Raw genomic sequence first — 27,216 nt, forward strand, 5'->3', positions numbered from 1 at the left:
GTCCAACATTGTACACTTGTAAGTTACATTTCGACAGGTGTGGCAAGCCTGTGAGACTGATTCTAAGCAGGACAGAGGACATGTCGCTTACAGGGACAAGGCAACCCACATATTATGCGGAATATAAGGCTGGTTTCACGGATACCGGTGTCTTGCAAGCCTTGAGGGTCAAGGTATATGTCGACGCGGGATTCACAGAAGGCTGCATTGATTATGTAAGAATATTATTAAGTAAGAATGTCATGATTGCGGAAGTTCTTAAAGTTCAGTAGTTTAAGGGATCTGGAATGAGCGTTTTGACAGTATTTTTTGTGGGACATAAGAGCACATCAGACATATCGAATTGCATTCTGAATACGAAGAATGTCTTTCTGATATCAAATAATTTTCATTTTTGAAATTACGATATAATACAAATTTTATGACAAATTATTAAAATTTGATATTTTCACATTTTGATATATAACAGTCCTCGAAGTAAATTTTATAAATCTAATGACATATTCTTAAAGTGTATGTAGCTGGGAGGAAAAGCCGACGATCAATTGAAAATTTTGACCTTTCATATTGAAGATACGGATTTTTTGGGGAAAAAATCCATATCTTCAATACGAAAGGTCAAAATTTTCAATTGATCATCGGGTTTCATCCCACCTACATACACTTTAAGTATAAATCATCAGATTTATAAAGTTTACTTCGAGTACGGTTAAATATCAAAAATATCAATTTTTAATCATTTGCCATAAAATGTGTATTACATTGCGAATTTCATAAAATCAAAATTATTTGATATCAGAAGGACATTCTTCGTATTCAGAATGTAATTCGATATGTCTGATGTGCTCTAATGTCCCACAATAAATACTATCCAAACGTTTCATGTGTTTCGTACCCCACCCCTTAATCATTCTTAATGATTTATAGACGAATCCAACGAGCCAAGTCATGGTCAGGATTTGGTCGGGCATCTTTGGGTAGCCGCTAGCACCAACCTGGTGTTTTGAGCGTCCAATTGTGCAAATAAAAGCCGCCTAACACCTAGAGAAGATGCAAGGACGAGGAGTGTTAATAGAATAATAGCTAATAATATATATAATGGAGATAATTCCGCAGGTAATCCCGTCGCATCTATTCATACATAGTCCTTTTGTTTGCAAGTACATCAATGCATAGATACCGCGTGTAGTTAATCTGATTATTATGTCACTTCAACAGCGAATAGACCAGCTGTGTGTTTTGTCGAAGGGAACTGTATTGTGTTGTAAACTTTAATCTTTCTTTTGTCTACCTGTGTTTTCGCGGAAGGTGTAAAACGGGTGATGGAATGCAGTTTAAAATTTCTGCCAAGGCGGAATCATTTCACATTTTGAGTGCATTGTAGCCGACGGCTACCCAACTAAAGGCTGCTAGTCAGGTGTAGGAATGCGTAAATTTGGATTCCTCTATAGGTTAATAAATGCGTATCACTTGCTGGGAGTTAAATTGTACAAAATACTACACGCGTACTGAGATGTTGATGCGTCTAATGTATGAGCCACACAGCCTGTGGAACAGGGGGAGTGCATTAGACGCATCAATATCTCAGTACAAGTGCATCAGTTTGTACAATTTCTCGGGCAACAAATGATACGCATTCATATGCATTTCATACATGAGAAAACAATACCGTGATTTTTGCTATTTATGTGACGTATTTTTTGTATCTATCTTGTCCTGATTTGATTCTGAACTGTACAGATCTTGATAAAATTCTGCACACACGTCTAGAATTTCTTCTCTATCGATTCACCTTTTCGGTAAATCCCATAAGCCTTTGCGAGTACACCTGAGAATTCGTCATTTTTACGTCACGCCGACTTGCAATGCCCAGTAGTTATTTCACCAAGTAATAAACTGGCCTCAAAAAGAAACTTATAATTTGTCACAAGGTCATATCTTAAAATTACACACATGATTACTTCAATACTCTACTCTAAACACATGTCAGTAACCAAACAGTTGTCCAACTGACACAACAGCAAAATGCACTGACATGGAACAGCTTCCTGGGCCACATTCACAGCCCAATAATTGGCACCCAACACAACAAATCTGTGAGTAAATGGAATAGTGTGGAACAAGACCTGTTTCTTGAAGAAAGTGTGTGAAAAGCAGAAGCAGCCCCGTTCCACACTATTCCACTTACTCTTTGGAAATAATCACCTGTAAAAGAATCTTGTACGCATTCTCACAGATTTATTTTGCTGGGTTCCAATTATTCCGCCTGTGAATGTGGTCCCGGAAGCTGTTCCGTGTCAGTGCATTTTACTGTTGTGTCAGTTGGACAACTGTTTGGTTACTGATGACATGCGTTTAGAGCAGAGTATTGAAGTAATCCTGTGTGTAATTTTGTTCATTTTATGGACAGGATTTTAAGATATGACCTTGTGAAAAATTATAAGTTTCTTTTTGAGGCCAGTTTACTTTTTGCTGCATTAATCAACAGGTAGCGACTCACATTCTTTTCAACCTGGACTCTGTGTATTCTGTCGCCAACATCCACAGCACTGCAATATGCTGCAAGACAAACAAAGCCACTAACACCGCATTCCGTGGATATGGTGCCCCGGAAGCAATCCATATCATTGAGAATGTCATGTATGATATTGCTACAGTGTGTCAGATCTCTCAACTACAAGTAAGGCTACAAACAATTGTTATGTCTTAAAGCCCACACGCGTGTTCATTTTTCTTAGCGCGTCAATGTCAGCTGAAACGGCAAGTTAATTTTTTATTTATTTTCTTTAGTTTCTTTTGTTAGATTTTAGCCGTAAGATCATGAAATTACTTGATTCGACACTCGCATTGTTTAGGTGTAAAACAATTGATATTTGCCCTTCAATTGTGTAAATCAACAACCATTTCATGCTGTGTACTTTTGAACACTCGAAGATGACATCTTAATTCAAAATTTTGCTTAATAAAAGTCTTTTTAAAACATCATTCCGCATTCGTGTTTGAAACTGCCATGGCTTTGAGATATAGCATTATATTTTAGCCTATTAAAGTAACGGTCGTATTCTTAGCAGTCTGTCAGCATGATGTTACGCCGAAACTGCATTACCGCTGAAATGACGAATCTCCCGTACTTACTATTGGTATTTAAAGCCATATTATAACATTTCTGTAAAAATAGATTAGTATTTTATTTTCCATAAAATGTTAGCTGTTACTGTCAGATATGTCCCCTTTTAATTTGGAGCCGAACAAGTGAGGTAAAGCATAGAAAATTGAAATTTACTACTAGCGCCCATGCATGTTACTCCCGCGGTTGTAATACCATGAATACGGTGCGATCCTCTGTGTGTGTGTGTGTGTGTGTGTGTATGTGTATCCCGCACGCCGTGTACGTATGTGCATACGTGTTGGACTAATATTTTTATCGTAATAATAAAACGACGGTTCCAGCGTTTTATTCAAAATCTAGGATTTTAACAAAACTACAGCACCTAAAGTCTTGATTTTTGCAGAGTACCTTTATTGACTAAAGTACAATACAATCATGTAAAACTGTTTTTGAGGGCGTTCTCCTCAGCAAATGTTATAATATGGCTTTTATACGACACTGTTGTCAAGGCCTGCTGCTAGAACAACCTAGCTAGGTTTAGGGAATATATAGTGTTAGTGTTCGTAGTTTGTGACGTGTTACAAAATATGGCTCAATTGGACGAGGAATAAAGGGGGCACTTCGCTATCCAGAGCTTTATCCTTCCACCAATTTACTCCAAAATAGTAATGTTTGTGTGCATAAACTTTCTTGCAGATTCTTGAGGTCGTTCAACAAATGGTCCAATTTGTATTTTTCCGGCTACCTATAGCCGGAAACTATATCCCGGTGGACTACGGGGCACTGTATTTATAATGCATGCGGAACTCGAAAATTCAATGTCTATATTAACTGAAATTTTGGAATCATTTTTTTTATAACCATAACTAAAATATCACGAAATACCCCTTTACTACACTTATTATATATGATATCCAGCTCTATGTTCAGTCATGCAGGCTGGTGCGTCCATTTTGACCCATATGTTTGCTAATTTCGAGAGAAGTGCCGAGGGACTCAGGCTATTGCCGAAGTAAGCTGAATTCGGCAAAAAGTAACTGGCGAAATTGCCTTACGGTGAGGGATTGCCGATGTAAGCTGATTTCGGCGATAAGACAATGTCGGCGCAACAATGGTCAGTGTAATTTTGTTCTAATCGTTTACGGAATGCGTGGTACTGCATCGGGTACTGAATAAGACCATGTCGCGCCTGTCTTCAATTACTGATTTTAAAAACAAATCTTATACTAAATCTTGTGCAATGTAAAGGTAGTGTGCTTTATGCCGTCCAAACTCTTATGTGTGAATACATACGTAGTTACAAGCACATTCTTTATCATGTATGCATAAAGTCATTGTATTTAAATTCTTAGAAAAAAGCTGTGTAAAAACATCCATTGACAATAATTATATATCTACCATTTCTAAATTAAGGCGAGCGAAATCAACTTCCACCGTGAGGAACATGCAATGACGTACTTTGGTTCGTCTCTTGAAGATTTCGATAATTTTCATCGTTGCTGGTTGGAATGTGCGAAACAATTTCATTATCAACAGAGACGCTGCGTTGTGGACGTTTACAATGCGTGAGTGTAGATTCTTTCAGGATTTAGTTTTTGTGTGCGTTTTGCCGTTGCGACAAATAAATGAGCACATTAGGCAGCTATCGTTGAATGTCAGCTCTGAGAAAGATTCAAACTGAATCTTAAAACAGAGGGAGGATGAGTTTCAAATGGAACTACCTAAAGTGTTCATTCCATCTGAAATTCATTCATCTCCTGTGGAAGATATTTTCTAAAATGTTCCACAGGGGGAGTATGGATTTTAAATGGAGGAGCCCATTGCAGCCAAGAACCAAAACTCGCAGTGAGCGGAGAAACTCGCAGTGAGCGGAGAACCGGAAACGTGATGTCTGTCGGCTGTCGCAACGGATAACGCACAGAAAACGGGCTATGCCAACCTTTACAGGTCACTTCTAACGGCACGCGTTAAATATATATGTCCTTCACAAACGGTCCATGGCTGGATTGACAGGTTCATATGAAAAGGTTTGACTACAAAAACGATTATTTTATAAATGCATCTACGTACAGTTTCCACCTCGATACACCCGAGTACACAGATATTTCCAGCACAGCAAGTCTAGTCTCCACGCAGTCTGTGTTATACTACACGGTTGAGTGCATAGCATCATAAGAGCTGTGTGAGATCTAGTGGAAAATAGACATATGTGATTGGTTTTTGTCGAAACCTCAAGTGTTCCCTTCATCCATTCAGATAGTTTTTAATATCGAACGAAAGCTAACACTTCCCCCTAAAAACACCTGTTTTCATTAGGTCAACAAATAACGCAATTCAATGTTTTATAGCAAGGTGAATGTGGTAAATCTGTTGAAACTACCTATCCAGACACATTTTTTGTAGGTTTTAAAAGTCAAAACCTCAAGTTCCTTACAATATTTTTCAAATTTTATGTCATTAAATGAAAGAGCACACTTATAATTATATTGGCCATGTACTAAACTTCATTAGAATGAGAAATGGGCAGGCCAACTCTCTTTAGTTGCAAATTTTGTTCAAAAATTTACTGTTTTCGCCTGTTTTGTCATACGGTTGTAAATTCAATGAACTATGACTTTGCTAAAGAGCGCTTACAAATTGATATGTATAGACGAATCCAACGAGCCAAGTGATGGTCAGAGTTCATTCAGCGATTACTGGGGTCCATCCGCACCAAACTGGTGTTGTGACTGCCCAATCGATTTTATATTGTATTGGGTTGTGTAGTTTCATCGGTTCTTTTGTATACATGTAACACGGGTGATGGAATGCAGTATAAAATTCCCGCCATATAAATTTCAGATGGGACACAGCGACAACGCCAGGTAAATAATTATAATTATATTGCACAGGTGGGAAACTAAATCAATACACGTATATCTGCTATCACGCTGCTATATATCAGAATTAACAAAATAGAGTTGACATTTCTATTCGCTCCTAACCAATAATAACTACCCTATTGTTAGTAACGACTAAACAGAATAAAAATCCTATATTGTTGAGGTTTAGACAATAAAATAAGCAGTGTCTCACCATTTCTATAGAATTCCTGAACGATTAAACCACATGCAATGAGATAATTTGAAGTAACCGCTAGCGCTCTTGTCCTTTCTAGGTGGACTAAGGGATTTGGGGAGCCGAGTTCTAAACTGGCGTAGAGTGGTGTATCTGCTATTTGATGTTCAGATGATATATTTTTGATACCTGGGTAGTAAATGATGAATATCTCCCCTTATTTTTGGTTTCTATAAAAACAAATTGTAAGGCTTGTACCTGAATATATGTGTTGAAAGAAAATGATAATCGTATAAGTGCGTATTGAAAACCAAGTATAAGTGTGCGTTTTGAAATCAAAAGCTGACTAAAATTCGGATTTTATATGTGCAGAACCAAAATAAATGACTGCTGCCCTCATTCGTCAGCTGATTCGTCAACCCTCAAGATTACGGAGATAGGGTATATGCACACACAGTACATACACAGTGTAGAATAATGGTGGAGTTAGTCTAAAGCAAATAACGTACCGGCCTCAATGACCTCTATTGCCAATAGCCATAGTCGGCGGTCCCTCGGCCCATAGTCTCAAAACTATTAAACAGGTGGAACAAAATGGCCATGCATGGCTGTTGAAGAACTAGTGGATTCGACCTACCATCATGGTGATTTCTGCCATGAAGATATCGGGGCGATGACACTGTGCGGGATGGACCCCGTCCTCACGTCAATGTCTGTCATTGAGGTATACTCTGAAGTACAAAGTATCGACGCGGATGCACACGTGCCGATTTTGAAGGCACGCATACCTCAGCAGAGACGCATCACTGCACACTATTTACGCGCTGTATACGCGAGCGTTGTTACTTTGTACTTCAGAGGGGACAAACTGTAGGGATGCGTAAATTGGATTCGTCTATATAGCACGGCTTTCCAACAACTAAGTTCAAATTGGTGGTATTGTTTGACACGCGTCTGTCCAATCGTTGGTAGATAATTAATACGTTTTTATGTGATTGTGAAAGATGGCGGAAAACTGATAATACATTGATTATATTTACCAACGGTTCGAAAGTGACATAAAAAGGTTGCTTACACGCTAAAGTTGTATATTCTTTCTGCTATTATCGTATTCTTAAAGAATAATATCCTGGGTTTTTTTTATAGTCAGAATCGATGGACCAAGCGTGGATTGGCTATAACTCCTAATAAACATCTCGTTGGAATGCTGCCCATTTACAAGCTGCAGGTACAATATTTTAGGGGTGTTAATGTTTTTGATGTGAGTGGTATGTGGCCCAGTGGCGTAGCCAGGGGGGCAAGGGGGTGAAAAGTCTTGCCCCCCTCTTGCCCCCCCCCCTGTGGGATGTTGACCGCCCCGACATTTAATACTTTTTTTGTGTTTCTGACCAAATTTACATTATATTTTGCCATTTTAACCTAAAAAGTGCTAATTTTTTATTCACTTTCTGGACCATATTTCACCAGTTTAGCTTCAATATGGCAAAAATTTTTCATTTTATTTTGGAACATTAACTAATTTTGTCGCCAAAAGGTGCCCCCTTAAATTTTGTCTTTGCCCCCTTTGCCCCCCCCTCTGAAAAAGTGCTGGCTACGCCATTGATGTCGCCCTGTAACTAAAGGGATAGGAAGCACCCGTTCATTCGCTTTAGACTTTTAGACTATGTTTTTGCCTGCTAAAGTGTGTCTCTAGGCACCCTCCTGGACAACATATCAAAAAAGGACAAAAAGGGAAGTAAGGGAAAATAACAATAATTTGCATAAAACAAAAATGGCGGCTAATTTACGGCTCAAATGGGAGAAATATGGATTAAAAACCCCGTTTAATTGCATTCCTCTCATCATTAGGGTTCAGACAAATATAGTTTGACTTGTTTCGGATGTACAGTTCTTGAGTTATAGGCATAAAGGTCAAATGTCACATTTTGTGCTCCATGATGAACATTTCTAATAAGTAAAGTTATTGTTTGCGGATTATACGGTGTTAGATTGGATGAATGACTGAATCTAGATTGTGTTTTCAAAATAATGGGGTGAAGACATTCATTGTTTTGAGCTAATTGATCGCGTGCACGCTTCCAACAAATGAAATGTACAGTGTTAATAATTAAAATAATTTATGAATACGTTTTCAGACCTCAACAATGATATTTATCCACTGTTCACGCTAAAGAGTGTGTTCAATGGGAGCAGCCGCTATACCATAAAGAATCAAGAAAAATGATTAGTGTCTCTTCTTTATCACAAAAGGTGTAACACAGAGTCGCATTTTCATGTTTGATTTGTTCATCATAGGGCATGGCAATGGTTACAGTATACCTAGACGGAACGGTACTTATTCATCAATCTGGGATTGAGATGGGCCAAGGCATATTCACAAAGATGATTCAGGTAGCAAGTCGTGTACTTGGTGTACCTCATGATTTAGTGCATTGTCAGGAGACTAGTACCACTACAGTACCCAATCAACATGGAGCTAGCGCGTCTTGTACGGCAGATAGAAATGGTTACGCAATCAAGGTACAACAATTATGACTAGTTAGCCTAATTAGCATACAAATATGCAAATTATGTCTTATTAGGCTTACATCCTGTAGGCTAAGAGAAACATATTATGACGGTGGATTTTTTTCATGGAATACTAATCAAAAATATCGTTCAGCACTTTTCAAAATGTATGTCTTTGTATTTTAATGGCCATTAATAAGTTAAGCATGCATTTCATTGCTCTATCTCAAATTGCTTATATTGCTATAATAATAATAAATAATAATAATAATAATAATAATAAACAGATTTAGAGAGCGCTATATAATAATATTTATTATTACTCTATGTAGAATGCCTGTGAGATTATTAAGGAGCGACTGAAGCCATTCAAAGACGCTAATCCGAAAGGTTCATGGACTGATTGGGTAACTATTTCATTTTATTGGGGATGTGCTAAACTAGGCATTAGGAAGATAACTGTGGCAATCGGCAATGCCTATCAGTCTTGCCTTAAGATTGAGCTAACCTCTTTTGTAGTCATATAGTCATTCCCATACACCAAATCTCCCTAACCTATACGCTGGCGAAGTTACGTAATAATCGGATTAACTACCATAGCAATAGGTGAAAACAATTTTTGAATATACCGCGCTGCACTGATACGTTCACGCGGTACCTCTGCATTGAACCATATCATGCTGATCACTTGCACCTGGAAGATTAGTATCTTTGAAACGACCTGTATTGTATTCAATCTATGATTGCAGACATACACAGGTGATGAGTGTAACCTGCTTGTAGTGCAGGGCGATATGTTCAAAATTGTTTTCACCTATTGCTATGGTAACTAATCCGATTAATTACGTATACTGATGCCTATTACTAGACTAGACACCGTAAACGACGTCAAAAACGGTATCACGTGATTATATAATCACGTAATAATTACGTAATACCCTTCTTGAATATTGATATCACCCCTCAACGGCAGGACGGTGCCAATCATACGCACATATGTTAAGGGAGACAATAGAGACAAAACATCCTCAGAATCAAAATCGGAATTTTATTTCTACAATCTATTACATAAAATTCATCAATTTTGACAACAGAAGACAGTATAAGTCAGAGGAGATCAAACCCGTAACTAAATACAGGCTATACCTTACCTTCAAACTAAATCCCCGTACATACGCAGTAGGCATAATAGGCATGAAAAGGAATTAAAGCATGTCAGCAGCAATCGAAAAAGCCAAACCTTGGAAGTCGCCAATTCCTTGACTTATGCCAGCAGTTACTGTATGCAGCAGATAGGTATGCAGAACGCTATACGCTAACTGTAAAACAAGTATTCCTGAAAAAAATTGGTGTCAGTTCCAATTTACAATGTAATTATTATTTGAATGTAATGTTAAGGTTGGTCTGAACCCTGGAATTATGAAACTTTCGGGCCTCATAACTTCTAAATTGTTGGTCTAAAGTATATAAAAGTATACATATTTAGAATGGCAAAGACTTGATAAGTTCATCTGTGAGGTCAAATTTGGGCCAAAATGGCACTTTTGGCCCAAAAAATCTAAAAATAACAGTTTTGGCCCACTTCTTTTTGTGCACCATAATAAAAAATTCTTTGGCCAAAATTTAATTTTTATTAATTTTAAAAACTAGATCAAAATATCTAGGACCCGTTTTTTCATTTTTTTGAATTTTGACCAATTTCACCAAAAATATTTGAAATTTGTGCCAAAATTGGGCTTTTTTATGATTTTTTTGAAAAATCAACATTTTTTGACCATTTTTGGCGCAAATTTCTCAAAGTTAGTCGAAATTAAAAAAAAAAAAAAAACGGGTCCTAGATATTTTGATCTAGTTTTTAAAATTAATAAAAAAAATTTGGCCCAAGAATTTTTTGTTATGGTGCACAAAAAGAAGTGGGCCAAAACTGTTATTTTTAGATTTTGGGCCAAAAGTGCCATTTTGGCCCAAATTTGACCTCACAGATGAACTTATCAAGTCTTTGCCATTCTAAATATGTATACTTTTATATACTTTATACCAACAATTTAGAAGTTATGAGGCCCGAAAGTTTCCATAATTCCAGGGTTCAGACCAACCTTAAAGAGAAGTTTTGCACTGTAGCGCTGACAAGAACATGAGTGGTAGTTCATATATCATTAAATAGGCCCACATGTTTTGGCGCAACGTCAGCCTTCTATTCTTCAAATCTTTTCAGAGGGCGCACCACCAAATCACTCCACGATTTATGTACCAGTGAAATTCGGTTAAAATAGTCCACCGCTTATTTGAGCTTGTTGCGGCTTTATTTTCTAAGATAATTGTCATAATTCGCCCGTTTTCAGCTCATTTGCTTCTGGCAAGTGTCTACATGAAGGAATCTGAGAAAAAATCCCAATATTTTATTTCAGAGTTGAAGTTTTGGCGCAAATTTGAACAACGTCCGGTTTCAAAAATGAGTGATTTTTAGGGTTAAATTTGAAATGGAGCCTTGATCTTTGGTTCGAGTTGTATTTTTCCTGAATGTATTTTATGCTTTCTCTCCCCCACCAGCTCCAAGTACAGATAAAATACAAAAAGCTGAAAAAGGAAAAAAAAAAAAAAAAAAAAAAAAAAAAAGATGTGGACACCGTCGGCTTCCCCCGTGTATTATTCGCCGGTGCCATTATCACGTGACTGTAGAAAAATGCTGCTGCCACCAGATATAGGCTAATTAAAACAGCGTATTACTATCAAGACTTATGTTTGAAAGCTGTCCTCAGATCGATGCGTGAAGTTTCAAGTCCATCACACTACGTGCTCTATATTAGTCCATGTCGATATTATCAAGACAGAGATTGCGTCTGATGACGTCATCTGTCAAAGTTGTTGATGATGACCCGGCGGTAACGGCGCCTATTTTAAGCTTATTGTTAATTTTGCACCTTCAAACCGTACAAACCATCTCAAAAGTTAGGTCTTTATAGTAGGAAACTTTCTTTAGCGGGGCACCATGTCAACAATGCCTAGAAAAGTTGCTTTTTGCCTTGTAAAAGTACGTAATATTTCGGCATTTCCTGGTATCAGGTCGATTCGGCCCAAACCAATTCGTCCACAGTTGACTTGGCCATATGCCAATTCATGCATTGGCCCCAAGCTAAGTCAGCCACAAACCAATTCGATATTGACCAAAAGGGATAAACGATTTAATATGTTAATGAATATATGTGACCGTCCATCACGAAACAGCTGTAAAGTCGGCTGGCGGTCAATTTTGTTTTATTTCGTGTTTAGAAAATATATCATAAGCTTTAAAATGAAAAATCATTTGACTCCAAACGATACCCAGAAGTAAAAAACAAGGTGGTTAAGTGCACAACGTACAAAAAAGTGACTATATCTCATTAACCGATGATCCTACAGATATGCGACCACTGACTTTTCTGTTCCTTTTGACATATGGCACGACTCTCTAAGATATTTGGTTAAAAATTTCAAAAAGTGACTATATCTTATTGACCAATGATCCTACAGATATGCGACCACTGACTTTTTTTTTGTTCCTTATGACTAAGGGAAAAGTTTGACATATCTCACGACTCTGTAGGAAATGATGTACATCATCATCATCATACATCATCATTTTATTTTCATACAAATCGACCCCAGAAATCGACATACAAAATATATATAAAAGACACAACATTTGAATGAGGAGATGGTCAAAAGGCCTGAAGCGAGCACCCCCTTACACTGCCTTAAGTTACAACATACAATTACATAAAGCTAACAAATAGAAGAAAGAGGAGAAGAACATGCAAAGAAAGAAGCAATATAAATATTTATAACATTTCATATCTAGACATTCCACAGTTCACAGAAGAAATTGATAGTTGGGGTGGAGATGGGTGGGGATGGGTGAGGTCATTAAATAATGCCTAAATATTAGATGTAATTTTTATTAGACTTTTCTTTATTTGTAACTTAAACTGGTTTACTGATTTTGCCATCTTTATATATTTATCAGTAATATTCCATTTCCTAGGACCGGCAGCTCACCGGAAGCCCGTGTTGTGAGGGCCACAATAACTGCGGCTACGTACCCCGCTACGTACAGATACGCGAACGCTGACTTTTTTTGTTCTTTATGACCTGAGGAAAAGTTCTACATATCACACGACTCTTTAGGATATTTGGTTTAAAAGATAGAGGGTTAAGTGCACAAAGTACAACGAATTGGTGTGTGACCGAATGCAAGACATCAAGGCATCTAAATATACAGATTTGGTGTAAGAACAACGGTTATGGAGAAAATCACGAAATAGTTAAATTTGGCCAACTTTTTTGTAGGCCTACATCAATATACAGGGTTCGAATTAGCATGTGGGCGAATTGGTTTGGGGCTGAATTGACGAATAGTATTGATATCGATATTGATATTTTTACCCACGTGATATTTCGATATGATGATTCGAATTGTCACGTGATCGTCAAACCTGTACTAAAGGTGTCAGTTCTGCAGGAACTGACACAAAAATTGGTACAGCTGTGATTCGAATCCCCACGAACTGCATAACTTACTTCATGTGCTAAAATATATACAATAAATAAATAAGTGGTCGATGACCTATTATTTTTCAACCTAGGTAATGTCTGCCTATCAGAATCGTGTGAACCTTACTGCTATAGGATTCTACAAGTAAGATGATTGGTTTAAATGTCTATAAAATTAAATGCATTATTTAACGATCAGTCCTGATTGACAGCAATCTCCCAACTTTATCCCATCAAACAGTGTACTTCGGTTATATTTATAAACGCGCTTTTATAAATACGCACGTGACCCATGGGCACGACATACCAAGACCAGCAAGCGTGGCCAAATCCCCGTGCATTGACCACTATACAGAAAGGGATAGGAACTCTGTAGATAAATATCATCAAATTTAAGTATTAATTGAATTGCAAAATTATTACACATTTTGCAATTCCGAATTTGTAATATGTTATCCAAAACAACATTTTAAAAGTATTTGACGACGGAAGAAATATTCAACGACGGAAACCTTTACAATATAATCACAAAGTTGAACAAAATTGAACAAAATAGACAATTTTGCTGCATAGCAGTCTCATGTTGTTCCGCCTTTGCATTCAAATGTATAGAAAGACCACTTGCTATGTAGAAGGTCACTTCGATACTTGCTGTCTATAAGCTGTTATGGCAGCGCGGAGGTAGTCACGTGCGTATTTATAAAAGTGCATTTATAAATATAACCGAAGTACACTGTCAAAGCGATCGTGGTATCTTAAGAAATCCATATTTTCTCATAACCGTGCTCATCCCCATATTTACCTAGGAGCCAATCCTTTGAAGTGACATGGCATGTTATAAAAGGTTGGCCTATGTATGTGTTTTCTATTGGTCAAAATCAATAACTACTGCCATAATAATTGTGCATGTATATTGTTTTAAATCATTTCTTGTATATAATTATGTTTGATATTGTTTTTGAACGCACCGCTGGTTAGGCGTGTGCCACTGTTACAAAAGTGTATGTTCCAATAAATAAATAAATAAAAAATACTGGGCGGCCAACTAAATCAATCTTCTACAGGGGTCCCTGCATGCATCATAAGATTCAGAAAAAGATTAATATAAAGAGGAACAAATTGAGTCATCTTTGGTTTAAATCAGAGCATTTTTACGATGTTGACCCCTGTGTAGGTCAAAATATGACCTTTGATTTTTTTGCTAATAATTCAAAGACCATACGTCACAAGTAGGTCAAACTATACTATTTCTGAATCCTCATGAACAGAGGAATACTTTGGTGGTGCTTAAAACAAGATTTCTGAGTAGAGAATTGATTTAGTTGACCATCCATGACTTATAGAAAAAACTTATAGGCAAACTTTTTATAACTCAACATGTCTTTTGCTTCCAGAATATGAGAGTTGGCTCCCTATTAGTAATTGGTATACCACCCGTAATAATCCCTCTATTGGCTATTGTGATAAATGTTTTCCTTCTAATACTCGTATTCAAACACAACGTCGTTGTAGGATTTGAACCCACTTCGTGATATTTAGAGTAGTGTAGCCTAAGTCCTTTCAGCCGTCACCATGCCTATGGACGATTGAATAGCAAAGTATTTGTCCTGTTACACATTTTACAGATGTGCTGACGTCACCTGGAGTTGGGTGACTAAAACAGGACGGCCATATATGTATCCTGTCTATGGCACAGCGTGTAGTGAAGTAGAAGTAGACTGTTTGACCGGGAATCACCAAGTGCTACGTACTGATATTGTGATTGATATAGGCAGAAGCATGAACCCAGCTATTGATATTGGACAGGTATTTTCATAGACATTTATATCCCAGGACGCGTTCCAATTATATGATGATGTACTTAAAGTGTATGTAGCTGGGAGGAAAAGCTGACAATCATTTTAAAATGTTGACCTTTCGTATTGAAGGCACACAATGTTTTTCCCAAAAAGGCATATCAAAAACAACATTTTTAAAGTATTTGACGACGGAAAAAATATTCAACGACGGAAACGTTTACAATATAATCAAAAAAGTTGAACAAAAAAGACAATTTTGATGCACAGTAGTCTCATGTTGTTCCGCCTTTGCATTCAAATGTATAGGAAGACCGGCTATGTAGAAGGTTACTTCGAGACTTACTATAAGCTGTTATGGCAGCGCGGAGGAGGCCACGTGCGAATATATAAAAGCGCATTTATAAATATAACCGCAGTACACTGTTTGAATTCCGATCGTCAAATTTACGGATGAGATGTCTATCGGTTTTCTCAAGCTATATGACTTACCTTTACTCGCGTCGATAATAATTGTAATGTACCTTTATTTACACTTCTCCTTCTACGGGGCGAGTTATTTTCTTCAGAAGGCGGAGGTTCATGAATATGTCAGTGACCAGAGTTAATTTTTATGACCCCTCCTATCTCGGGGTGATGAATATAAATTATTCCCAGAAGGCCACAGTTGTTCCTCTTATTGGAAAGAATGGGCGCATAGCGCGAAATGATATTGATGGTATCTGGAACTTGCGTGAGTGGCAACGCAGCAAGACGGTTGTCAACAAGTTCATTATTTTGTAATGCGATGCATCATTTCAACTTTGACATGGGATTCGTTCTTGCAGAAATGTCCATTTACGGAGTTCCCAGCTGAAGATGAACCAGAATGTTGAACTATAGACGAATCCAACGAGCCAAGTCATGGTCAGGATTTAGTCGGACATCTTTGGGTAGCCGCTAGCACCAACCTGGTGTTTTGAGCGTCCAATTGTGCAAATAAAAGCCGCCTAACACCTAGAGAAAGTGCAATGACGAGGAGGGTTAATAGAATAATAGCTAATAATATATATAATGAAGATAATTCCACAGGTAATCCCGTCGCATCTATTCATACATAGTCCTTTTGTTTGCAAGTACATCAATGCATAGATACCGCGTGTAGTTAATCCGATTATTATGTCACTTCAACAGCGAATAGACCAGCTGTGTCTTTTGTCGAAGGGAACTGTATTGTGTTGTAAACTTTAATCTTTCTTTTGTCTACCTGTGTTTTCGTGGAAGGTGTAAAACGGGTGATGGAATGCAGTTTAAAATTTCCGCCAAGGCCGAATCATTTCACATTTTGAGTGCATTGTAGCCGACGGCTACCCAATTAAAGGCTGCTAGTCAGGTGTAGGAATGGGTGAATTTGGATTCGTCTATAGGCTAGTCAAATTAAAATATCACCCACCACTAATTGCAACAGAATCCATTTTGCATGCGTCCATCTCTCAAAAGCTCACACAAAAGCATATCGAAAGTCCCCAAAAATGCACTTAGTGCACAGTAGTGGAACAGTGCCTAATTTGCATAAATCCAAAATGACCGCTTATACAGGGGTGAAATTCTAAATTTGGTCAAATCTTGCTAAAAAAACATACTAATGTTTTGCTCTTGTCATAATGAGTAAGAAAAAGTATAGTTTGGCCTATCTCCGATGTATATTTGGACTCCACTGGGGGACAAAAATGATTTTAAAAAATGACTCATGTTGTTCCGCTTGCAAAAGCATTTAATAAAAAGAATAGTTTGCCATATCTCCATAGGTTGTTTGTTACCTTGGTAACATGGCAAAGAAGATTAAATTGCATTGAGCCATGTTGACCTTGACCTATTTTGTAGTGTTGCCTATGTAACAAAACATCCAAAACAATGCAACTTTTATCATTTTGATTTATTTTTGCCAAAGGAACAATTTGAGACCAGTTGAATTAATATTGGAGCAAATATTTCAATATTGTAAACGCCCGTGGGCCCCAAAATTTGACCTTTTTGCCTATAACCTAAGAACTATGTGTCGGAGACTGGTCAAACTATACTTTTTCTGAATCCTTATGACGAGAGCAATACATTGACCAACATTGAAATTTCACCCCTGCATAAGCGGCCATTTTGGATTTATGCAAATTAGGCACTGTTCAACAACTCAGATTTTTGGGGACTTTTGATATGTTATTAAATATGCTTCCCTGAAATGAATGGTGATTAAATGGATTCTGTTGCAATTAGTGGTGGGTTAACCCCTTATTTGTCTTAATTTGACTAGCCTACTAGCATAATTGAGAAAATGTGGGTCAAAACCTATCAATGTTAGAGGCCACCTCTCAACACAGCTTTTCAAATTCAAGTATGACGGGAGCCTTTTCTTTAGGGAATTTCATTTTAATACAAAACTTATAGTTTATTTAAACATACTTTTAAGAAATTTCAGTTCAAAATAGGGTTTGCCCGGGAATATTTTAGCCATAGTTTCGGCCAAAAATTGTGACATTTTTAGGGACTACGTTTTCGTTAAAATATGTGAGATAAAATCATTTGCGGTCTCTTTTATTTACCGACTTTGACAGTGTGATTAATCATATTAGCTAGGACCTATAATTTCTTATTTTATTAAAAAAATTCTGATCTCACTTCTTGAATATTAGTAAAAAGTAAAAGCCTTCGCCATGTTTACGTCTCGAAATATTGGATTTGAATTGTTTTAACAATGAAAAGCCGTTTCTGCCTTCCGCTGCTCGCGCTGAGCTGAGTTGCATACAATACTTACCGTGTAAGCCGTCATAGCTATAGTACCGTCAGCCTCATAACAAAACTGCCTATTATCAAAGACAGAGATAATAAAAATTCCTTTAAAAGGAATAGGGTGGGCAAATGAAAAATTGTCAAGAGAAATGAAAGAATGAGTAAGTCTTCAAAATTAAAAACAGGGAAACTATGACACAACATCGAATTCCAATGGGGGAATAACACAAAACGTATAAACAAAGTTAAAAGAGTTTTAACTTTATACGTTTATACGTTTGTTATTCCCCCATTGGAGGTTGTGTCATATTTTCCCTGATTTTAATCTTATCTATTGCTTATTGCTTTGTTCTCTGCTTGTCAGTTGGAACAGATTTTCCTTGTTTTTATATTAACCCTTCACATCATAACAGAAGACGTTTTATGTTAACATTTTATATAAAACATTGTTATAAAACTTTTGTAGATAATAGTTATTTAAAACATTTTCGTAATCATACCTAGAGGTTTTTTTATCATCAGATAGAAAGACTTCTGCTCATCTTCTCTGGTGAGACAACAGGGCTGGGGTATATTTCCATATCAAAGTTTAAAACTTATGAGGGGAAAAGTTTGATTTTACAATATTTCGATATTATTTTTTAACTTTGTAACTTTATTATGATTAACATAACCGTATTTCAAAGCGTCAAACTATATCATTATTTTATCCCAACAAAAATAATCCAGGGAATAAAATATTCATTCATATGTTTATTTATTTTATTCAACCTGGGCCATTTCTACTGGTGCACATGCATTCTAATAATTTGTCTATAATACCTTATACAAGCATCAGCAAGCACTATTTGTCACAAGATTTGAAAAGTAAATAGCCTATGTACACACTGAACACAATGCACATACAAGCTGTATTTAAGTACATGCCGAAGCTGTCAGTACAGTATAAAATGATGACCTTCACGATGCTATTAATTTAGCCCAAAGATTAGGAAAACTAGCAAAACTGGTGAACTGGTACTGTTCAAATAAAAACATCTGCAAATCTTGCTGCAATTTCCAAATAGTATTTCTATTACTTAAATAATTATTTTTGTTATTTCTTTTAATACAAACACATTACTGCCTATGACGACTTTATCGTATTACTTACATATCAAAATCAAGTAATAATTACAAAACTCGCCGTAAACTATCACCTCTGTGAGTGTTTGGGATATAACCGGCACGAATATTTTCTCAACACTGCGGCATGTGAAAAAGTAGGTCAATAGTCAGAGAATATAAAATATTCTTTTTATAGTGATAAAAAGAATTTATCACTGTCACTGTCGATTACGATCCTTGATTGGTTAAGCTTGGTTAATAGCGCGTAAAAGGAAGGCCGATTTATCTGGTGCCGATCGGAGAAAAGGAATAGCAGAAAATGGCGAAAAATTACGTATATACTTTTACAAGGCAAAAAGCAACTTTTCTAGGCATTGTTAACATGGAGCCTTCGCGAAAGAAAGTTTCCTACTATAAAGACCTAACTTTTGAGATGGTTTGTATGTTTGAAGGTGCAAAATTAACAATAAGGCGCCCGGTTATACCGCCGTGTTCAGCAAGTCATCATCACGACACTTGTAAACAAATCGTGCTCGAGTTTGATGTGACAGATGACGTCAGACGCGGTAAATTCTTTTTATCTCTGTCTTTGATAACAAGTCATTCTTACATGTTTCTCATTTGCAATTTTGATTTTCTGAGTATTCTTACTATAAATAGGGAAATGTTGTGACTGACTGACTGACTAAGTGACTGACTATGTGACTGACTATGTGGGTGAGTTAATGAAAAGGCTCCGTCAGTTTTAATCCAAATGCCGCCAAATTCATACGGGCGATCAGGGAATATACGGGAATGTCCTGCTATTAATTTGGTTGAAAACGGTCAAAAATTGGCCTCAAAATCAGTGAAAATGTGGTCGGTTGCTATCCTAGGTAACAAAGAAAAGTAATCCGTTGCTAACCTACAAAGAGAAGTAATCCGTTGCTCGCCCTAGGGAGGGCGAGTAAGCGCAGCGGTAGTTCCCTCGCTTTTCACCACTGAGGTCCCGGGTTCAAGCCCCGGCGCGGCCCAAGGACTCATGTGCACTTGGTTTATCCCGATTCCATGCTCGCTCTCGCAGGTTTTCTCCGGGATCTCCGGTTTCCTACTGTATCGCAAAAATCGGTGATTAGTTGTTTGGTTATCAAACAAGAATTCCTGAAAAAAATTGGTGTCAGTTCCAATTTACAATGTAACTATTATTTTAATGTAATGTTAAAGAAAAGTTTTGCACTGCAGCACTGACAAGAACATTTAGTGGTAGTTCATTTTATCATTAAATAGGCCTAATTATACACTTACATAGGCCTGCGTGTTTTGGCGCAACGTCAGCCTTCTATTCTTCAATTTTTTTCACAGGAGGAAGATGGTGAATTTCATCATTCGACATCAGCAAAGTATCAGGCCCTTGCAACTCCTATACCAGCGCAATACAAAAAGATTTTTGTTTAATTAACACTGGATTATATAAATATATTAAATATATTATATTATAGAAGGGGCTGGTGGTTTATTTGTGTAAAGGTCAAAATAGGATTCGGATCGCAAAGGCAAATAGAACTCTGGGATTTATTAAGAGGAACAAGTATTCATGTTCTAGACAAATAAAAAATCTAGCTTACAAATCTCTCATCCGTCCAGGAATGGAGTATTGTGGATCCGTGTGGGACCCACATACACAGGAACTCATACAAAAGCTCGAAGCTGTGCAGAATCGGGCACCAAGATTTGTAATGGCAGATTATGAACGGTACAGCAGCGTGACATCAATGAAAGAAGAGCTTGAGTGGGAGCCTCTTGAAGATCGGAGGAAGACAACAAGAATTTCAGTCTTCCAGCAAGCTCTGATGGGTCACCTCGCCATTCCAATGCATAATATCCTGCGCCCCGTCCAACGCGCCTCACGACATAGTAGATTTACACAATTACCAGCATCAAAAAACTGTTTAAAATTCTCATTCATGAACCGCACAATTAAGGACTGGAACAACCTACCATACCAAATCACAGACATAGAAGACAAGGACAAGTTTAAATCATCAGTCAAACAGCACATCAAAGATAAAGAAAGCAAGAACTAAGCAACCAAAGCATCTGCAGATTAGCACCACCCTGCTCGTGTGACCCCTTCCCAGGGGCGTTGGGCAGTTACTAATCCAGATCCAGATCCAGATTGGGTCAGGACTCTGTTTTGTCATCTTCCTTCTGTGGGTCATTGAACCTGCTCATTGTCTGGTTTTTTTGTGTGTGTGTGTAATTTTGATTTTGAAATGGACCCTTCATCTTTGGTTCGAGTTGTATTTTTTCCTGGATGTATTTTATTGCTTTCTCTCCCCCACCAGCTCAAGTACTGATAAAATACAAAATACTGAAAATGAAAAAAAAAAAATGTGGACACGGTTCCCCCCGTGTATTATCCGCCGGTGCCATTATCACGTGACTGTAGAAAAATGCTGCTGCCACCAGATATAGGCTAAGTAAAACAGCGTTTTACTATCAAGACTTATGTTTGAAAGCTGTCCTCAGATCGATGCGTCAAATTTCCAGTCCATCACACTACGTGCTCTATTTAGTCCATGTCGATATTATCAAGACAGAGATTGTGTCTGACGTCATCTGTCAAAGTCATTGACGATGACTTGCTAAACCCGGCGGTAAATTATTTTAAGCTTATTGTTAATTTTGCACCTTCTAACATACAAACTATCTCAAAAGTTAGGTCTTTATAGTAGGAAACTTTCTTGGGCGAAGGCACCATGTCAACAATGCCTAGAAAAGTTGCTTTTGCCTTGTAAAAGTACGTAATTTTTCGCCACTTCCTGGAAGCAGGTCGATTCGGCCAAACCAACTCGTCCACAGTTGACTTGGCCATATGCCAATTCATGCATTTGGCCCCAAGCTAAGTCAGCCACAAACCAATTCGATATTGACCAAAAGGGATAAACGATTTAATATGTTAATGAATATATGTGACCGTCCATCACGAAACAGCTGTAAAGTCGGCTCGGGGTCAATTTTGTTTTATTTCGTGTTTAGAAAATATATCATAAGCTTTAAAATGAAAAATCATTTGACTCCAAACGATATCCAGAAGTAAAAAAAAAGGGGTTAAGTGCACAACGTACAAAAAAAGTGACTATATCTCATAAACCGATGATCCTACAGATATGCGACCACTGACTTTTTTTTCCTTATGACCAGAGGAAAAGTTCGACATATGGCACGACTCGGGGATATTTGGTTAAAAAGATAGAGGGTTAAGTGCACAAAATTTAAAAAGTGACTATATCTCATTAACCAATGATACAGATATGCGACCACTGACTTTTCTGTTCCCTATGACCAGAGGAAAAATTTGACATATGGCACGACTCTCTAGGATATTTGGCCAACTTTCTTTGTACATCAATATACAGGGTTCGAATTGGCATGTGGGCGATTTGGTTTGGGGCTGATTTGACGAATAGTATCGATATCGATATTAATATTTTACAGAGCACGTGATATTTCGATATGATGATTCGAATTGTCACGTGATCGCCAAACCTGTACTAAAGGTGTCAGTTCTGCAGGAACTGACACAAAAACTTCCTTCACCCAATGGAATTTGGGGAGCTCCACAGATAATTGGTGGATGTTACAATCTAAATGCGAACAAATTACCGTAGACACGCTATGAGATCGGCTAGTTGTGAAATGAGGATCTCGAAGAATCTCATGGTATCTCGCTCGCAATCCGTGTAGAGATGTAGATAGAGATAGAGAATCATAGATTAATCAACACACAGACTGGAATTTGCCATGCCTGTGCCCTCTAAGTGTACTCGAATTCAGCTGACGCCGGTACAGCGTTCAGCCCTGGCGACATCGCTCATCATACGCGCGAAGTTTCTTTTGTGTACTCTTGCGCTATTTGCGCTATTTTTGAGTTCCCTCACGCAAATCTGACTTAGCATCGACCCCCATAGGCAACATGCCTACTTTCCGCGGTATGTACATTATAGTAATATGTTATTCGACATTCTGCAGAAATAATTCATGAATGAATTCTACATAGTGGCGAATAAAGTGTTTTTATGGTGCAAACTTCTTCCCCGGTTATTGATTTTTTTTAAATCAATAACTGGAATAATTTAAAAATTGCAACGTTTGGTCCTTTCATTTTATTGTGCTATCTGATATAACAATCTGGAGATTCCTTTAAACCTTTACGTGCACCGTTTGGGAATGGAAGACATATTATTATTTCTGCAAATGCACGTCTTCTGATAGGCGTCATTTTATTACTGACCCTTAAAACACAAAACATTTGAGAAGATAATATGATAAAAGCGGTTATTCTATATAGTTGTTTTGAAGTTGTTTGTTGTGTTACTCTTTAGATCGAGGGAGCCTTCATGCAAGGATACGGCCTGTTTGCCTTAGAGGATCATCGATATTCTCCACAAGGAATACTACTAACGAACGGACCCCATGCCTATAAAATACCCTGCTTCATGGACATACCGTCTGAATTCAACATCACATTGTTGAGAAATTCAAAGACCGAAAGAGCTGTTTATTCATCAAAGGTAATCGATCTGTAATTAACAAAAAAATTTAATTTAATTGATAACTGATGTAAGTGTTTGAAATTATCTTATTGATCTAGAATAATCTGAGTTACGCTTTTTTATTCAGAAATAAGTAGAGTTTCGATTAAAACCTTAAAGGGTAGGTCTATTGCAAAAACAAGTTTATCTCTTCGAAGAGAATAATTATTACATTACAAGTTGACACTTGTTGCAATTTTTTTTGCGTATTTCTCCTGAAAAGGGAGACATTGTGTGGGTAAAGTTCAGCCTCGTACGTGTTCTTCCCCCGTTTGAAGCGTACGTGTTCTCCCCCGTTTGGCTAATGATCTAATTTCACATGAGTATTCTTGGATGCTGTGAAAATCTTGTTTGGACTTATAAACTGAGCTCAAATAGAAACTTATAATTTTTCACAAGGTCATATCTTAAAATCCTGTCCATAACAATGAACCAAAATTACACACAGGATTACTTCAATACTCTACTCGAAAGACATATCAGTAACCAAACAGTTGTCCAACTGATACAACAGCAGAATGCACTGACATGTGTTACGAGTCGTACTTGACTCAAGGCCAAAATCACCTTTTGCCCGAACTCACACGAATGCACAACACAAATACACTGTTTGATTAAGCTAACAAAATCTAAGTCTTTAATTGAAAGCTGTTATGATTGGTACAATATATATGACAACAAATGCTCATACACAATAATCAAATATAAACATTCTTTATCTATTTAGTACTTAGCCAGCATTCTTCTTCTTGGTGATCATAAAGTTCTTGCAATGTTCTGGACGACTGATGTAATATATCCTTATTCACTTGTCCTGTGAAAATCAGCGAAGTCCAGTGAACACTTGCGTTTATATCCTTGCGTATGAAATCCTCACACGAAAATGGCGTTGCTTTCTCCAGACCGTTATCTCCTTGCGCTGATTTCTCCAAACTTAACTCCTTGCGCTGCTTTCTCCAAAAATGGTGCTATTTCCACCTTTCACACAATATCTTCAGGACGCAGGACTGCGATGCAGTTGTCCCCACTTATATTGACAGTTGCGTTGAATCAAAACACCAGACTTCAGCAAGTCGACAGAAGAATATATATTCCTTTCTTGGAAGAAGTACGTTCTTTGACGTATTCTAGATCTTCTCCGACAACACTGGCAAATAGTAGTACTTTGACTACATAAAATATTTCTGGTTTGCAATTTCCTTTCTTTGAAGGAATTGGACTGTAAGCATATTAGCTAGCTAGCCCAGATCAACACTATAAACTGTGACAATAATTGTGTTTACATTTTCTTATATATCAAGCATTGGGAAATCCCACGTATTAATAGCCAAATGTGATCTTGGAAATTCCCAAGCCTTAATTATAACATTAACCTTTCTCATTACATCACTTCCTGAGGGGAGTCCCCTGACATCACTTCCTGAGGGGAATCCCGTGACATCATCTTCACTTTACAACCTCAGGGGGGTTTCCAAATATTCCAAATTAGATATGATTCAACTTGTTTTGCTCAATTTGAGAGGGGAATTCCCCCAAAATGTCATCACTCATGTAATTTTGTAAACAAAGATAAATCAAATTAAATTACTCAGGGCACATCACACATGGAATAGCTTTCTGGACCACATTCACAGCCAAATATTTGGGATCCAGGGCAAGAAATCTGTGAGTAAGTGGAATAGTATAGAACAAGACCTGTTTCTTGAAGAAAGTGCGTGAAAAGCAGAAAGTAGCCCCGTTCCACACTATTCCACTTACTCTTTGGAAACTATCATCTGTGTAATGATCTTGTACGCATTCATTTCTTTTGCTGGGTGCCAATTATTCGCCTGTGAATGTGGTCAGCAAGCTGTTTCATGTCAGTGCATTTTGCTGTTGTGTCAGTTGTACAACTGCTTGGTTACTGACATGTGTTTGGAGTAGAGTATTGAAGTAATCCTGTGTGTAATTTTGGTTCCTTTTGATGGACAGGATTTGAAGATATGACCATGGGAAAACTTATAAGTTTCTTTTTGAGCTCAGTTTATTATCTTAAATGTGTAAAACATCTCTGATTGAGAGTTTTCTATGAAGAGCTACCTCACGAACCACTAAACCAATAATTTTTCATGCTGAGTCAAATGGTCATGAAATGCACAATTTTAAAGAAAAATGCACAATTTTTGCAAAGTCTGCAGTTAACACTCGTGTAGAGAGGGTTATAACTTATATCCCGACTTATTTTTCTCATTCTAGGGTGTTGCTGAGCCGCCAGTGTCGTTAGCGAATTCGGTATTCTTTGCGATCAAGGATGCCATCCAATCAGCTCGTGCCGATGTAGGACTACCCGGACCATTTCGACTTGATAGCCCTGCTACAGGAGAGAGGGTCAGATTGGCATGTGCTGATAGTCTTGTAGGAAAGGTAACAAAGCTTTGTATATTAGATAATATTTTTGTAGCCACAAGAGTCTTTATTCTAAGACTAGGTTGATATTCTGGGATTGTGATAATTAGAGTCGTAGCCAACGAAGTGCGGATGTTTTTGTCTGTAAAAACGCTGAAAATCAGTTTTTTGTTTTGTTTTTTAAAGAAAAAAAATCACATACGGTCCACTTTTTTCGGTAAAATCTTTGAAATTAGCTCTTGTTTGAAAAATCGCTAAAAGTCCACATTTTAGCGCCCCCCCCCCTCAATCCTGCCTACACGTCTGGTGAAAATAACATTACATTATAGTAAGAAGTTATATAGTAAGAAGTTGGAACATGTGCATCATTGTTACTGTGTCTATTTGAAAAGCTGCCTTATCATTTATCGCAAAACATTTGGACCATTTAAATCGAATCCCAACCTATCAGGTGTGGTACACATGATAGGAATCGTCCATCGGGGGGGGGGCACTCGAATATGAAAGTGACGTACCTGTGCCCACCAGCGTACGAAACTAGGGGTCTATCAGTGTAGAAATTTTCAGAAAAAAATGGGTTATTCGGTGTTGGCAATGTCAAAAAATGGGGTGATTTTGTATGGGAGCACCCAAAATTTCTCATCATTAACAATCAAACATAGCTTTTTACCCAATTTTACTGTACAAAATAGACAAAACTCGTTTAAATTTTTCAAAATGCGCGCGAAGCGCGCCGAAATTTCAATTTTGAGGACTAATTGTTTTAAAAAAGGGGTCATTCAGTGTAGGCTACTGGGTGTAGGATTTGCCCAAAATAACGGGGTCATTTCATGGGCACATGGCGTATGTCAATATATGGGAGTGCCCCCCCGGGGGGAATCATAAATACATTTTAATATATTGAAATCACATATAATAGATAGATATCAGTGTTTGCCGATTGAAAATTGATACAATACAAGCAATGGAAAATGTAATAATCAAGGGTGAAATAAGCGGGCTATGGGACTTGTTTCAGGTCCATGAGTTGCCTACTGTAGTCCATTGAAATTAAAAATGACAACACCAGGCTGCAGAACACTCTTTGTCCCGACCATAGCCCGTCACCATATAATCGTTTATAGATATTAAGATACCCAAGAAATAGGAAATGGTGAACCAAAATGGGGGTTCGATCTCTGCAAGGTCAGAATTTTTGAGCTATTATTGAACTGCTATTACACCATTTTGGCCAAAGGTGAGTCATATTGGTTGAACAAATTCATCAGGATCGGTAGAGTAAACTCATTAACCAAAGTTCTTGATATCTGATCCAGAAATTGCATTTACTTTGTGTACGTTTCATCAACACTGTTGCCTTTGTCAACACTTGATGATGGTAGAACAA

At 37.5% G+C, this 27,216-nt stretch overlaps 1 protein-coding gene across 1 annotated transcript in view; it reads left to right on the forward strand.

The window, feature by feature from the left end:
• LOC140163508 (xanthine dehydrogenase/oxidase-like) overlaps positions 1-27,216 on the forward strand; it is a 79,193-nt gene that overhangs the window by 49,793 nt on the left and 2,184 nt on the right. Inside the window, exons 14-21 of the mRNA XM_072186822.1 lie at positions 38-215; positions 2,489-2,680; positions 8,462-8,686; positions 9,007-9,081; positions 13,297-13,349; positions 14,830-15,010; positions 23,235-23,423; positions 25,680-25,847. Coding sequence (XP_072042923.1) covers positions 38-215; positions 2,489-2,680; positions 8,462-8,686; positions 9,007-9,081; positions 13,297-13,349; positions 14,830-15,010; positions 23,235-23,423; positions 25,680-25,847 — 1,261 coding nt within the window. The remainder of the gene's footprint in view (positions 1-37; positions 216-2,488; positions 2,681-8,461; positions 8,687-9,006; positions 9,082-13,296; positions 13,350-14,829; positions 15,011-23,234; positions 23,424-25,679; positions 25,848-27,216) is intronic.

The sequence above is a fragment of the Amphiura filiformis genome, chromosome 11 (genome assembly GCF_039555335.1).
Source record: "Amphiura filiformis chromosome 11, Afil_fr2py, whole genome shotgun sequence".
Taxonomy (NCBI): domain Eukaryota; kingdom Metazoa; phylum Echinodermata; class Ophiuroidea; order Amphilepidida; family Amphiuridae; genus Amphiura; species Amphiura filiformis.